This window comes from Epinephelus fuscoguttatus, linkage group LG8 (genome assembly GCF_011397635.1).
Source record: "Epinephelus fuscoguttatus linkage group LG8, E.fuscoguttatus.final_Chr_v1".
Lineage (NCBI taxonomy): Eukaryota > Metazoa > Chordata > Actinopteri > Perciformes > Serranidae > Epinephelus > Epinephelus fuscoguttatus.
The window spans coordinates 1007641-1021644 of NC_064759.1; the positions used below are offsets into that span (position 1 = coordinate 1007641).

At 44.3% G+C, this 14004-nt stretch overlaps 1 protein-coding gene across 1 annotated transcript; it reads right to left on the bottom strand.

Moving 5' to 3' along the window:
• Nucleotides 1-10254: 10254 nt before the first annotated feature.
• mcl1b (MCL1 apoptosis regulator, BCL2 family member b) lies at nucleotides 10255-12973 on the bottom strand. Its single transcript, XM_049582644.1, has 3 exons — nucleotides 12333-12973; nucleotides 11309-11559; nucleotides 10255-11170 (listed from the first exon to the last, which is right to left on the bottom strand). The coding sequence occupies exons 1-3, from the start codon at nucleotides 12826-12828 to the stop codon at nucleotides 11054-11056; spliced, it is 864 nt and encodes a 287-aa protein (XP_049438601.1). The 5' UTR covers nucleotides 12829-12973; the 3' UTR covers nucleotides 10255-11053.
• Nucleotides 12974-14004: the final 1031 nt, after the last annotated feature.

Consider the following 14004-nt stretch of genomic DNA (forward strand, 5'->3'; position numbering starts at 1 on the left):
TTGCAGAGTGACACAGACAACCACACACTTACGTATTTATGATAATAACTAGAAACTGGATGCCAAGATGACATCGACTCAGTCCAGTGAAGGATGCTAGTAGCAAGAGGGAAACACAAACCTGACAGACACTGTAAAGATGAGCAACTGGGGAGACAAGGAATTGTGCGCCCTCCTTGTCCTCGCAAACGAAGAGGCCATTAACCGTCAGATGACGGGGACGGTGAAGGACGGGCCGACTTACGAGAGAATCACTGAAGGACTGACCAGCCGCGGCTTCCCTCCCATGTCACTGTTTACGTCACACGCTGAGCTACACGCTTTGTTACTTGCTCACGCCCCCCATTGCCCCGAAAAAGGCACATTCTGTATGAACAAAAGTAGGTAGGCGGCATTTTGCTGCACTCCCTGATTTTGTTTTTATACTGCCAATGCTGAAAAAAGACTGATTGGGCTTTCCTGCAAATTGGCACAACTCCTGTCTAAAAAGAGCTACTAGCTTCCAGGTTTACTTCCTCGGTATGTGGCACACTAAATGTATGGTGTTTCTCACACTGGCCTCGCCCACAAGTTCCCACTCAGCTCACAGACTAAACGTTGTGATGATGTCACATATTTTTAAATCCCTTTTCACAGTGGCCACTGGCAAAAATGGCTCCACGGCTGAGCAGCGTTCCTGAGGACCTGAGATAAACGCTCGCAACAGTGTAGACCACTCTCACAGGTTCTGCGTAGAGCACACAAACAACTGTAATTCAGCCTTTATCAGACTAGAGAGAGCTCTACTTTATGACCCCGCAGGAGGCTGAGTGTGTGGGGACGTGTAGCTTCAGGTACTGCTGAGACAACGAAGTCTGATCCACCCTGAAGAACAGATCCTTGAATCTAAAGGCTTATCAGACACTAAATCACTGACCACAGCCGGTTGCTGCAGCGACTTACCACATGATGGTGTGTGGTAGGAAAAGGTGAGCCACATTCAGCTTCTTTGGTGGATGACTCCGTGGTTTTTCTGCGCTGGCGCTCCCACTGCACCACCAGACCCTTCATTTTTCCAAGCAGGACCAACTAACCGCCCAAACTGGAGCAGACTCAGTCCACCTTGTTCTGATTAGTCACATTGTCCCAATGGCAGACATCATTAGGACATGAGTCATCATGTTTGTGCCCCTGCAGCTCTGACATTCGCCTGACAACCTAAAATTTGGTGGTTTTGCTTAAGCAGTGATTTTTGATCCTGAGCACGGGGAGATGCTCCGCCATGACTCAGAGAGTGTGTGCTCAGTTTTTTGCTGAGCGAGTGCTGATCCCAGCTTCAGAGGGGAGAGGAGGGGGTATAATTATCCTGCTGGTGATGGTGATGAGGTCATCTCTTGAACTTCTCCTCCACTCATCCTCCGGCTAAAAGCAAGATTTCAACACACTCATCCATTCAACCGTCGCCATGGCAAAAAACATGTGATCTAAGATGCATGACCAAGTTTGTAATGGCAAAATGATAGCTGGTCATATGCACTGCGCACAGCCACATGCTGAGCTTCTCCAAATGACCACATAGACGGATGACTGTCAGCAGCGCCGTTGTTTTTTCCCAACACAATGCCCCCCTTCAGCTGCTTCATCGGCCTCTGAACCGCCGAGCTCCAGACTGATGAGAGGCATGTTTGAGGTCACAGACACCAACAAACACCAGCGACGCTCAGCAAACAAAAGGTGAACAAGGGCTGTAACTGACACTGACCATTTGACCCCCCGCCCACCTGACGGTTCATCCAGACATAACAACATCACACCTCAGAGCACCGAGGTCAAACATGCCCAGGCCTGTCCCTATTTGACCCCCATACCTCGAGTCAACAGAAAGAGACGCCTTGAACTGAAGTCATGATGCTTCTGCAAACTCGACGCAGGAGGCCCCGTCTTCTGCCACAGTTCAAACGAGTTCAGCTACTAAAAAGGAAATAGGTGACCTACATCTGATGTTTGTCACCCAGTTTCATTGTCTCATAGTTCCCTAACAACAAGGCACCAACACAGGACACTGAAGGCTGGAATGAGCATCGCTGTCTGCTGCTGTGTTTGATCTGATCACAGTTTGAGACTCAATGAGTCACTCGCTGCTTTTACACCTGCAGAAGAAACCTCATTACTGGCAGGAAATCAGAACCAGTTAAATGTCACCATAATAACCTGGTTACAGTCACACATGTGGCGACATGCAGCGGGTCACATGTCACATGAAACACATTTTAAACCAAAAGGGGAAAAGAAAAAATGTAACGGAGCTTCAGCCTGAAAAGTTTCAGTCTTTCTGATATTCACTCCTCACTGCTCCCCTTCTCTCAGATGACAATAGTCTCTGTTCAACCTGTGTAGACTAAACTTCTGATCATCTGGGAGAGATGCATGGCTGCAGTCACTGTTAGAAATGAAATGTTAACATTATAGCTGCTGCGCAGCGATGGGTCGGGTCCGGGCATTTTTAGGCAATTCTGAGCAACAAGCAGAAGAACTGGAAGACATTTAGAAATTTAGCAACACAATGTGCCTTTTGCATCAGCTGAGGCTTGAACTCACAACCTCTGAGACTAAGAACCAATTTCTATCTCACTGAGCTAATTAGTCAGAGACAATTCATGTGTAGCTTCACAAACTGACTAAGCCAGACGTGCAGGTTCAGCAGCCGTCCATGCATGGAAAAGCAGATTTCAAACCACTGTAAAAAATTCAGTTATCGAAACAAAAATCTGAAAATACACATATTGCATCTAGACAGCATGGAGATGTTGGTAATTTGTTTGTAACAATGATTGATTTGCTCCATAAGTGAAAAACTGATGTTTAAAATTGCCATTTTTACATTGACTCCAATTGTTCACATTAGAGCAAAATTCAAAATGCTGTCAAAAATTCAGTTTTTGAGATAAAATTCTGAAATTTGCCACACATCATCTACCATGACTCTAGAATTTTAGAATGTATATGTTTACAGTACCGTTTACAGTCAAACATTTTGATGCACTATAGGCTCAATTTTTGATAAATCAAAAATCTGAGAAACGTAGTTTGTGTAGGGCAGTCTGAAGATGCTCTGTAGCAAGTTTGGTGTCAACTGAGCAAAAAGTGTGGGAGGAGATAGGTTTAAGAAGTTTTACAGTTTTTGAAAAAAACAGAGTGATGAACTTCATAATTTTTAATAGGTTTAAATGAACAAAAGTTTCTTCAGTATTGGGGCTACAGTTTGATGAAAGTTGTGAAGTTGTAGCACGTATGGTTGATTTGTTATGAATTTTCAAAGTTTTGAACTTTAGACGCTTGCTGTAGCGCCACCATCAGGACTATTGGCTTGAGTTTACAGCTGAGGATATCTGGCATGAGACTGGACCTTTGTGCAAAGTTTGGTGAGTTTTCACCCATGGGAAGTATGATGTCCTCAGAAGAAGAAAGAAGAAGAAGAAAGAAGAAGAATACCTAGGATTACAATAGTGTAGCTGCCTGGACCCTAATGATGAGGAAATCAGGTTTGTTCAAGAGAAACTGATCTGCAGTCAGGATTGTTTTATTCTCTAACCAAGTCTGATCTGCCAACCAGGAAAGATGGACATCAGACTCCAGCGGGCCCCAAAAGCCACACGCTCACATGGTCCAAATACCCCCACATGACTTCAGTCAGGTCTGATTTAACATCCTATTGATGATGATGATGATGATGATGAAGAAGAAGATATACTTTATTAATCCCTGAGGGAAATTACATTTTCCCTCTGTTGTCATACACACACACACACACACACACACACACTCTCAAACACAGGCTCCAAATACACACGCATGCACAAACAGGACTGATACATGCAGTAAATGGAGAGATGTCAGAGTGGGGGCCTGCCTTGGACAGGCGCCCCAGACAGTTGGGGGGGTTGATGCCTTGCCCAGGGGCATCTAGAGAGTGCACAGGAGGTGAACTGGCACCTCCCCATCTACCAGTCCATGCTCCAAACTTGGACTTGAGCTGGCGACCCTCCAGTTCCCAACACAGTCCCTGAGGATCCAAGGAGTCAGAAACCCAACAGGAAGCTGAACCTGAAGTTGAACGTCACCAGAAGGTTTCAGGTCATTTCTGCTCCAGAGTCCAGATTAAACATGTAGAAATAAAACATGTCGAAGAACTGGGCCTGACACTGATGAGCCACTGACCACACAGCGGTATCTAACGAGTTGGGAGAGACATGTTGAAACCACTCTGCACACTTGTTCTGACCTGTGGGAGAACTTTTACACCTGATAAAGAAATCGTGGAAATTCACAGTTTTATTTTAGTCCTGCTGAATACACTGCATTTTGGCTGACCTGAGAAAGTATTTTCTTGTCTTGTGTTTCTTTGGTCTGAGCTGGGCTTCAGCTGCATGAATCACCTTCACAGCCGATAGAAACTCTCTGCAGGTGAACAGGGAGGCTAATCTCTTCTTTTAATGTGAGGCTGCTCTGGACTCTTAGATAATAAAGTATATCTGTCACACTGCTTTTATCTGTAGGTGAACAGATGGATTATTTGTACTGTTTTCATTGTGCACTTATACAAAGAAACACAGAGTGAAGAGAAGTCATAATTCAAAGTGCAGTCAGAGCGAAGGAGGAAGGAGGAAACCACTGGCATGTTCAGTCTTGATCAGGAATAAGATAAGTCACCATGTGCCAGCGAACACTGCTGCTAAGGAGTGGCATTTATTCTTAGACCAAATGTCCTGCGACTTCCTTCCCGTCTGTAACAGGCTGGGAATTCTGCTGGGAACATCGCCCCCTCCTCCCCCTCCTGCCCCTCCTGCCCCTGTACTGACATAATGCTGCTTTTGTCACTAAACTGTTCTCTCTGTGAAACAAAACATGGAAAGCCTCCAGTGACCTAATGCGAGGTCATTGACCTGCTGCAGAGTACACAGTGTACCAAGAGCGAGCAGACGGGTACAACAACTTCTGCCTGAGACGCCACATAGCTGCCAACTCTCAGCTGCCACACAGAGAAACACACAAATGAATCCTTACAGTCAGAGCTAATTACTGATGTCACAACACAGGAGCAGCATTCAGAAAAGAGAAAACAACCAAGTACAGGGACGTGTTGCAAAAAGCACAGATAATAAAATCTGTACCATGTGATCACAAAATAAAATGAAAACACTGAATGGTTCACAAGTGACTTTCTGTTTGATGGTTTTGGTTCATCTGTTCTGATCATTTTGTTCTTGTTGTGTCGTGAAGCTTCGATGTGTTTAAGCTCAGTGGGATAAATATCACAGACACTGTTATTCAACTTTAACTATCAGTGCTTAATCTATAATAACTCCCTCTTTACACATGAACAATATTATCTGAGTTGCTCATTTGTTGCAGAGGATCTCGTCTGTTTTTGTTTTGTGTTTGTATTATTTTATCATGTTAATAAAACCTAAATTTGAGCTCATTTCCAACATCCTTCAATAAACTCATAAGCCAAACCATGTCAACAACAAAATGGGATGGCTCCCAGATGGAGCACGCCATCCCATTTTTAGTGTCCCCTGGAAACAGTTTCCGTGGTCGTCCTGTGTTTCTGTATTTGCAGCTCTTGTCAAACTGGTCAAGATGTTTTCTTAATTTGCAGTGTGTTGAGCTCTCTGGGTTTGGAGAGAGTCACTGCCCCATGTGGAGTTCAAGTATCTCGGGGTCTTGTTCCCCAGTGAGTGTAAAACGAGGCATGAGATGGATGGGCAGTTTGGCGTGGCTGTTGTGCTGCAGCATGGTGCGACGGTGCACCTCCATGATTAGCTTCTCCTCGTCCATGGTGTCAGCGGGGTGAAATGACGTCTGAAAACCTCTGACCTGTTGACTTCAGGCCTGCCTCGGCCCATTGTGTCGTTGTCAAGGTGTAGTGCAGGGAAATATGATCTGGGGGTTAGAGATAGGGGGAGGAGTCAGACATCTGGAGGGAGCTCGGAGTAGAGCCGCTGCTCCTTCATGTTGAGGTGGTTCAACATCTGATCAGGATCCTCCTGGTCCAGCTGGTAGGAGGCCCCGGGGCAGACCCAGAACACACTGGAGGGATTATAGATCTCATCTGGTCTGGGAACACCTCGGGGTCCTCCAGGAGGAGCTGGAGGAAGGAGCTGAGGAGAGCCAGCCCCAGATAAGAGGAGGAACATGGATGGATGCTAACGAGTCTTCACTCAGTCACTTTGAGGTGTTTCCACTGACAGGTTGGAGGGAGTGTGTCAGCCCATCACAGCTGGCAGCTTACTTGCTAAAATCATGATCACATCAATCTGTAATCCTGTTAGTACGTGGAGCCTCTGCAGAAACAAAGGTGAAGAGCTGCGTGTTCGTGCTTTGGTCATCAGTCAAAGAATAAGGTTTCAAAAGACAGGATGAGTCAGCTCAATAAAGAACAAGACACATCAGCCAGCAGATTACATCTGATCTGTGATAAGTATCCACACACCAGCAGGAGCTTAATGTTCAGAGTTTAGACTGCAGCGCTGATGAATGACAGCCCTTTGACCTTTGACCTCTGGTTTAAAACTTCTTCTTATAACAGCTTTTCTCTGCACTGTTCACAGTCACCAGCTCATAAAGTAAAACTTTTAAATATGCAAACTGATGGAGCCATTTGCACAAACAACTCCCGGCGACACACATCATCATCATCATGTCATCATCATCATCATCATCATCATGTCATCTGTCATTTGTGATTGATTGATTTTCACCCTCTGGTTTATAAAAAGGCCAAAAGCTCAATAAGACCTCTGACAGAACAGTGACCCACTGTGCAGCCTTCAGCTTTTTGATGACACCTCACGTTTCAACAACATCTCAGATTTGCATATAGTCATATTTACACACGTAAATATTCAAAATGCGAGAGTTTACTTCAGAGCGAGCAAACAGGAGAACTGACAGATAACAAATGACAAGCAAGAGTGAAAACATTGAATTTCCCCTCAGGGGATTAATGAAGTAAATGAACTTAAACTTAAAATAAACTTAAACTTAAAAGACGTGACAAGACAAGTGTTTGCAGGATTTTTTTTTTTTTTATCAAACGAGAGACAACATATGCAAATGAACGCTTTTTGCATAAAGTGTTGTTGTGTTGGATGTGGCGCTGCTCGTCTGACAGGGTTTCCCAGGGAAAAAGCTTCTTGCACACAGGAGTGGCGGCTTTCTGACAGCAGAATCAAAATTTGGGAATGAGAGTGGAGGAGTTGGTGTTAGCAGCTGCAGACGTGCAGAAAATCTAAATAGGTTGAATCTGAGTAACAAAAAGAGAAGGAAACGGGAACCTGACAGTTTGGGCGCCACGACGACGAGAAAACTGCACTAAAAACAGGATTTACATGCTTATTTACAGAGAGACACATTTAGACATGTTTGACTCAAAGTCAGTGCAGAGAGCAGAGCAGACGCTGTCAGGGTGTAAACAGGTCGTGTATATTCAAACAGCAGAGTTCAGACTGCAGACTGGGACTTAATGAAAGACTCTGTGAAGCTTTAAGGACGACAGGTCTCTAATTAATTGCCAGTGAAGCAGCTCTAGAAACTTCAGTGAAGTTTAAGTACATGTTCTGTATGTGTTCTGTTCTTTCACACAGTGTCACTTCAAACTGCGAAGGCTGGACCTATCTTTGCATCTCAGGCTCAGAATTCGGAGTATTCGCAGCTTCTAACCAGGAACTCTGCAGCTGAGCGCTCCTGTTAAAGATAAACTTGTGCGTCAGCTGACTTCCCAGAAACTGTTGCTTTTTTTAAAATAAAGGGGCGGGCTGTTGCTACGGGGAAGCGGAGAGGCCGTCAACCAATGCTGTGACTGTCTGAAAAAGGCCGTTCCTCAAAGCTCAAGTTACCAAAGTGCAAATACAACTGCAGCGGGCGGCTTCATGTGGGAAGCCTCTGCATGAAGAAACTTTGAGCAATGAACACTGTGAGCTGTTTTGTAAAGTTTGATTCTCAGAGGTGTGTCAAGACAGACTTCCTTGTTGGAGCCACCACAAAGCCCACCCCCCCAAAAAAGGTCTGCAGGAATTCAAGTGAATGCTTCATGCACAGAAACTATCTGAACCCGGTCCTGAATAAAACCCTGTCTCCTCTGGCTCTGAGTATAATCAATACTCCCTGCAGTATGTGAATGTAAAGTATGTGTGCAGACAATAGTTTGAGAGCCACTCCTTAAACTATCCCGCGACAGGAATGTGTTCACCTGCTGGAGGCTCTCTACGAGTTTACAGCTGCACTTTAACATTTGACAACAGATGATTCACACTGTGAAGCAAAATACCTGCAGTTGGAAGAAAACAAACTGGAGGAGAAATCTTTTCTTAAGAGTTAACAGGTTTCTGACAACTTCCTCCTCCAGCTGTTTTATTGTGAAATATAACTGATTATCCAACCACAGCAGAGAACCACCATGAGAACACCCGAAATCCACTGTGTGAACACCCTGTTTACAACTGCAACACTTTCATTTTCAGTTTGACGTCCATTAGTTGGGGCCAAGAGTGAAGTAAATATTGGGTGGTGTACAGAGACTCTGCAGTTTAGATGCTGGCTTCATACAGATGGATAAAATATTATATACAGTCAAACATTAAAGCTTCAACAGTCTAGGTAGAAAATAATGTATGCACACACACTTAACAATGTATTGCTCTAATAAGCAAGTTACCAACATCAAGGTCGTTCAAAGACCGAGCACGCTTTGCATATTCAGCCCCAAGACACTGCACTGCTGTCTGTTTTCTGCACCCCCAATCCACTGGAGTATGGCGCAAACTGCTCTGTGAAATTGCCTCAGCCTCTATTCCCCACTGTGGAGCAGCCTCATGCTCACAGTGAGCTGTGCACGGGTAACCAGGGTGGTGGCTCATTAGCTGCAGGAGGACATGAGGAGGTCTGCTGTGGATCATCACCATGGAGATGCTTGACTCCATTTCCTCCTAAGACCTGGCTGAGTGTTGTGTTTGTCCTGTAACCCGAGACAACGGGAGGATCTGAACAAACACGGGCACAGCCACTCATCATCACCAAGGATTCCCCCGCCTCAGGTTTGATAGGGGCACTGAGACAAAGGGCAGGGAGTCTGCTTTGCAAAATGAGAGGAGGCCAGGGGCCAGCTGCAGCGGCCCTGAACAGGTTAGAGTACACAGGGGCGTTTAAAGGACCTGAGGACACTGGGGGCTGAGCCCAGACCTCTGTTGGGTGGCTGTGAGGATCCTCCCTGGTGTTTTCTATTTTCATGTCACCTTCTTTACATTCAAAATACAAAATAGTGTGAACCAATTTATTTTCATTGTGAATTCAAAAATGTTTTGGGGGGCATCTGGCACCCTACTGCGGGACAGATTTGGCCCCCGGGCCATAAGTTGAGCGTCACTAATTTAGGGTTTAAACAGGGTTGGAAATTAGCACCAGCCAAATGCTGGTGAATTATGAAACTGGCTGATGGCTGTGCTTCACTCACCAGCCGTGAAAATGATGGTGATCTGGTAGATTCTGGAATCTACCATTCACAGTGGCAGGTGGACAAAAAGTTAATGTCCAACCCTGGTGATAAACAATGCTTTGATCACAATAAGTGCAAAAATATTCCCAAATTCCTCAGTTCAGGTTTCAAGCTACAGCTGAGTGGGTCAAGGTGGAGCTATAGTCCAGATATAAGTGGGTAAAATTGAAAAGTGCTGCTAATTTTGGGCACTGAAAAGCACCAGAAAAAAACCCCCAAAACAGACACATGATCAAGGTGCACAGTCAAATACATCACATTTGTTTAAGTATATTTGATTATACACGTTAACCAAATATATATTTGACTAAGTCATCAGTTTGAAGGTAAAAGACGCAGAGACAGTGTTATGCGATTGTGAGGATGCTGTGAACTGTTTTTGTACCCCAGTTTCACAGTCGAGTTGGTGCATTCAGCTGTTGTGCACCAGCTCTTTGCAGATATCAACACGACGCCACTGAAACTCGTACAAGTGCAGATAAACTCGCACAAGTGCGGATGCAGCTGAGCGTTCGGGGTGATGGAGGCGCTGCTGCAGCCTCATCAAATTTCTAGGAAACGACAGCCATGGCTGTGTCTCGGGTTGTGGTGTGAATAAACATCAAAGGTTATCGAGTGCGGAGGTGTTAAACTAAGTTTAGAGCGATTCACTTCAGCGCAACACAACCAGTATGAGTGTCTCCTGCAGAGTTCCCTTCACAGTAATGAGTATGAAAACATTTAATTGTGTGAAAATTTCTTTTTTTATTGTTTCACCTCTACAGATTTGGTAGCTTACATCTGGATCTGTACTGTTAATCACTGGATTCTCTCACAGAGAACCAGCGTGCTCCCGAACGTCTGTCAGCTTCTGTGCAGTCGGCCAGCACAATCTCACAGTCCTTGTTTGTTCAGAACAGACACAAACTTTCCAGACTGCTGTGCAGCCTGTGGTTGCTTCACATCTCCTAGTGCAGATCCTCAATTTTCCTAACAAGGAAGTGAAGCTACACTCATGCAAATCCCCCCCCTCCTCCCCTCACAGGGGTGAAGTGTCCATACAAAACATCCACAGGTTCAGAATGGGCTCTATGGAAATAGGCTTCATGACTGCATGACATGGAAAACTGCAGCTGGCCCTTCCTGCTTTGGCTTTAGGCTCACTAACAAAACACCAGTGCCTCCAGGGAAATGTGATATAATCGTGAACAAATAGGTAAACATAATCAGGTGAAAATTAAGCAGAAATCAGCTCAACTGACTGCCTTAGAACATTTATTAGAAAAATAGATTTATTTACTATTAAATAACCCCTAATTGTTTGAAGTTTGTCTTGTAGTCAGTGAAGTCTGTCCATACATGTCAACAGAAAAAACTGTTCTTGTTTGCAGGTGTGGGTGAAGAGAGCCAAAGAAGACACAAAAGAACCCCCCCTGTCAGCTGGTTTAAGTCCATCAAAGTCCAAGTTCAACGTGGAGGAATTGTTGCCATGAGCAGAAGCTTCCACAGTGTGAAAATAAGTCTCTGAGTTCCAAAAATTCACCTGATCAACAGGGCCAGGGTCGCCCCGATACCGGCAAATCCAGCAAAGGCCATGAGTGTGTTCCTTACTTTGGACTCTGGGTCTGCTACTCGAAAGAACTCCACAAAACCATCCTGGAAACAAAAGATGAAAAACCATCAGAGGGGCAAAATACAAGTTCAGTTGACACGTAGGCTTTGTTGCACAATGGGAGCAGTTATGCAACCAGGACATATTTCTACATCCTGTCATTCAGGCATTAGTCAACTCACCCAGCCGTTGTTTTTAACCAGCCAGTCCCTCTGGTCAGACAGCAGGTAGGTGGATATCTCCTGTCCCACCAGCTCCACACAGTTCTCCCTGCCCTTCTCCTTCAGGTACTGACACACCACTGCCCCAAACGCCACCAGGCTGGCCACACGACCCCAGTTGGTTGTTCCATCTGCAAACAGGCTCTTGGCTACAGCGCTGACAAAACTGTCGTCATCTCTCCTGTCGTCCAACGACAGTTTGTTGATCATACCTGAAATAAACAAAAGTCTGGGGTTAGAAATCTTTTCTCTCTGTGCATTTAAGACACAGACACTCAACTTGCTCTGCCTGGGGGCCACTTCTGCATAGTGCCAGAAGGGCCAGGGGCCTGTTTATGAACACACATTGATCAGTTATGTGTAAATAAATAGTCTGACTCTCTGAATCTTATGAACTCTGGCACCTTATTCAAATTTAAAGTACAATAAATAATCTGTGTGAATTAATTCAAAAGTTATTATGAATAAGAAAATGGTTGGTGGGGCCCCATGGCACCATGTTGTGGGCCACACAGGCCACAAGTTGAATATCACTGTTTTAAAAGGTAGCATTTCTGTGTTGAGGAGTAGCTGCTACAGCACAGAACTGCATCCACACACAGACATCAGCATCATATTTACTTGCAAATATATATTTACCTCTTGTTAGTGTGTCAGAATAATACAGTTAATTGCTTTTTCAGTCCACTACATACAGATAACTGCAAGTCTATCACTTTGTCATCAGATAAAACATGTAGACATAATTTACAATTAAAAAATGGTGATTTATCGCAGTTCATATCGCTGCAATACGTGGAGCTTCTTCTGGTTCCCTCTCCTACTGGATATTAATCTATAACTTAGAGCCATTAAAGTGACTTGAAGCAGGCTGACTGTAAGTTAACAGAGTAAAATGGCAGATGCAAACATGGTGTCTGCAGCTGAAGACACACACACACACACACACACACACACACACACACACACACTCGTCTCTGCCTACCATTGAACGCATATCTGTGCTTTTCCAAAACGTCCTCCACAACTCTTTTCATAGTCGCTAGTTGTCTGCTCTCATTCCACTGAGGTTTAGAAAGTCCGCTAAAGTCTCTGAAGAAGCGGCTCAGCAGCTGCCTGGTGTCGCTCTCCAGGACCTCGTCCCCCGCCGGGCAGCCGGACACCTCCACCTCGCTGTCCGACTGTACCTCCGGTGTGCACGGCAGAGAGCCGTTGTCGATGTCCTCGCTGTCGTCCCGGAGATTCTTGGTCGCATACCCGTTTGAGTTGACCCCGAGGACCCGGGGCCGTTTCGGGGTATCATTACAGCTAACATTCCCGTTATGAGAGTCCTTCGATGAGCCCATGGCGATCTGCCGGGAGGACTCTCTGGAGCCGTAGTTAATGTTTCCCTCCACGCCTCCATTTTGAGGAAGAATAAAACAGCCCATGACTCCGGTCGTCACGTTTAACGCGCCTCGTTTAGTCGGAATAATGTTCATCTTGAATTCTTGGCTTCAAAAATACGATTACTTGTCTTCTACTTACAATAAAGTCTCGATGAAAAAACAGCTGCTAGCCTGTGTTAAACAATGAGCTAGCTTCCTTCTAACGCGTTGACTTATCCGCCATTGCCCCGCTGCTGAACGGAAGTGAAGCTCCGAGGACGGACTCGGGCATAAGAACCAGTACGAACGTCAGCATCAACGTCATTCATACGTTAGCACTTCCGTGAAAATTCTCGAACTGTTCAATGTTTAAATTTAAAGTTAAAAGAAGAAGAAACAAAATGGAGGAGTCAGAGTCGCGATGAGTTTGGAGTTAAAAGTGTAAAACAGGAGGCTCCGGGGCTGAGTTTGGTTTATGGGTTAGTTCAGTTTGGTTTATGGGTTATTTCTGGATTTTTCCATGACTTCAAAAATAAAAATATGTAGACTGAGGGGGCATTACCGGAAATACTCCCCACATGAATCATAACAATAACATCAACAAAAACATTCCTAAAGATAATAGTAACAACAGTAATAATTATCATATTATAGTTGTTCCTCAAGTCTTTAAATCTATTATTATATTTATAGTTCAGTTTCAACCAGTAGACCTGTTCTAACTTTTACTGTACACACATATATATATTTGTTAGAAAAGTAAAACAAATGTGATGAGTTACGTTACTTTGATACTGTAATTAAATAGATACATTGGTTATTATATTACCTATCACCTTTCAGAACTAATGTTTATATGCTGTGTATATACATGTCTTGTGACAGGGTTATCATTTAAGAGAATGTAATTTAAAAGACAATGTGTTCATACAGCTAAGAGTGTGTATATCAGTGTGTGGGGAGGATGTGTAGAATGGGCTGAGTGTTGAGTTCAAACAGCACAAATAGAAATCAATTTGAAAAACTATTTAAAAAAGATATTTTAGGCAGATATATAGATGAAGGAAAGGTCGTGTTGGGGAGTGCCTGTTTATGTTGTAACACTGGGTGGTACTGGGACTGTAAATAAACTGGATTTATAATTATGTATTTAATTGGGTGGTATCTATCTATCTATCTATCTATCTATCTATCTATGTGCAGTTGTGTAATGTAGCAGGTATGGTGTCATAAGGAATGTCCTTTAATCTGTTCACACTTGGACAGATGAGAGCAAACTGTTCTCTCTCT

Coding starts and splice junctions, on each gene's coding strand:
- mcl1b (XM_049582644.1), bottom strand. CDS start 12,828: ATGAACATTATTCCGACTAAACGAGGCGCGTTAAACGTGACGACCGGA. Junction 11,560..12,332: donor GCACAGATATGCGTTCAATG/GTAGGCAGAGAC, acceptor TGTTTATTTCAG/GTATGATCAACAAACTGTCG. Junction 11,171..11,308: donor TGGTTAAAAACAACGGCTGG/GTGAGTTGACTA, acceptor TTTTGTTTCCAG/GATGGTTTTGTGGAGTTCTT.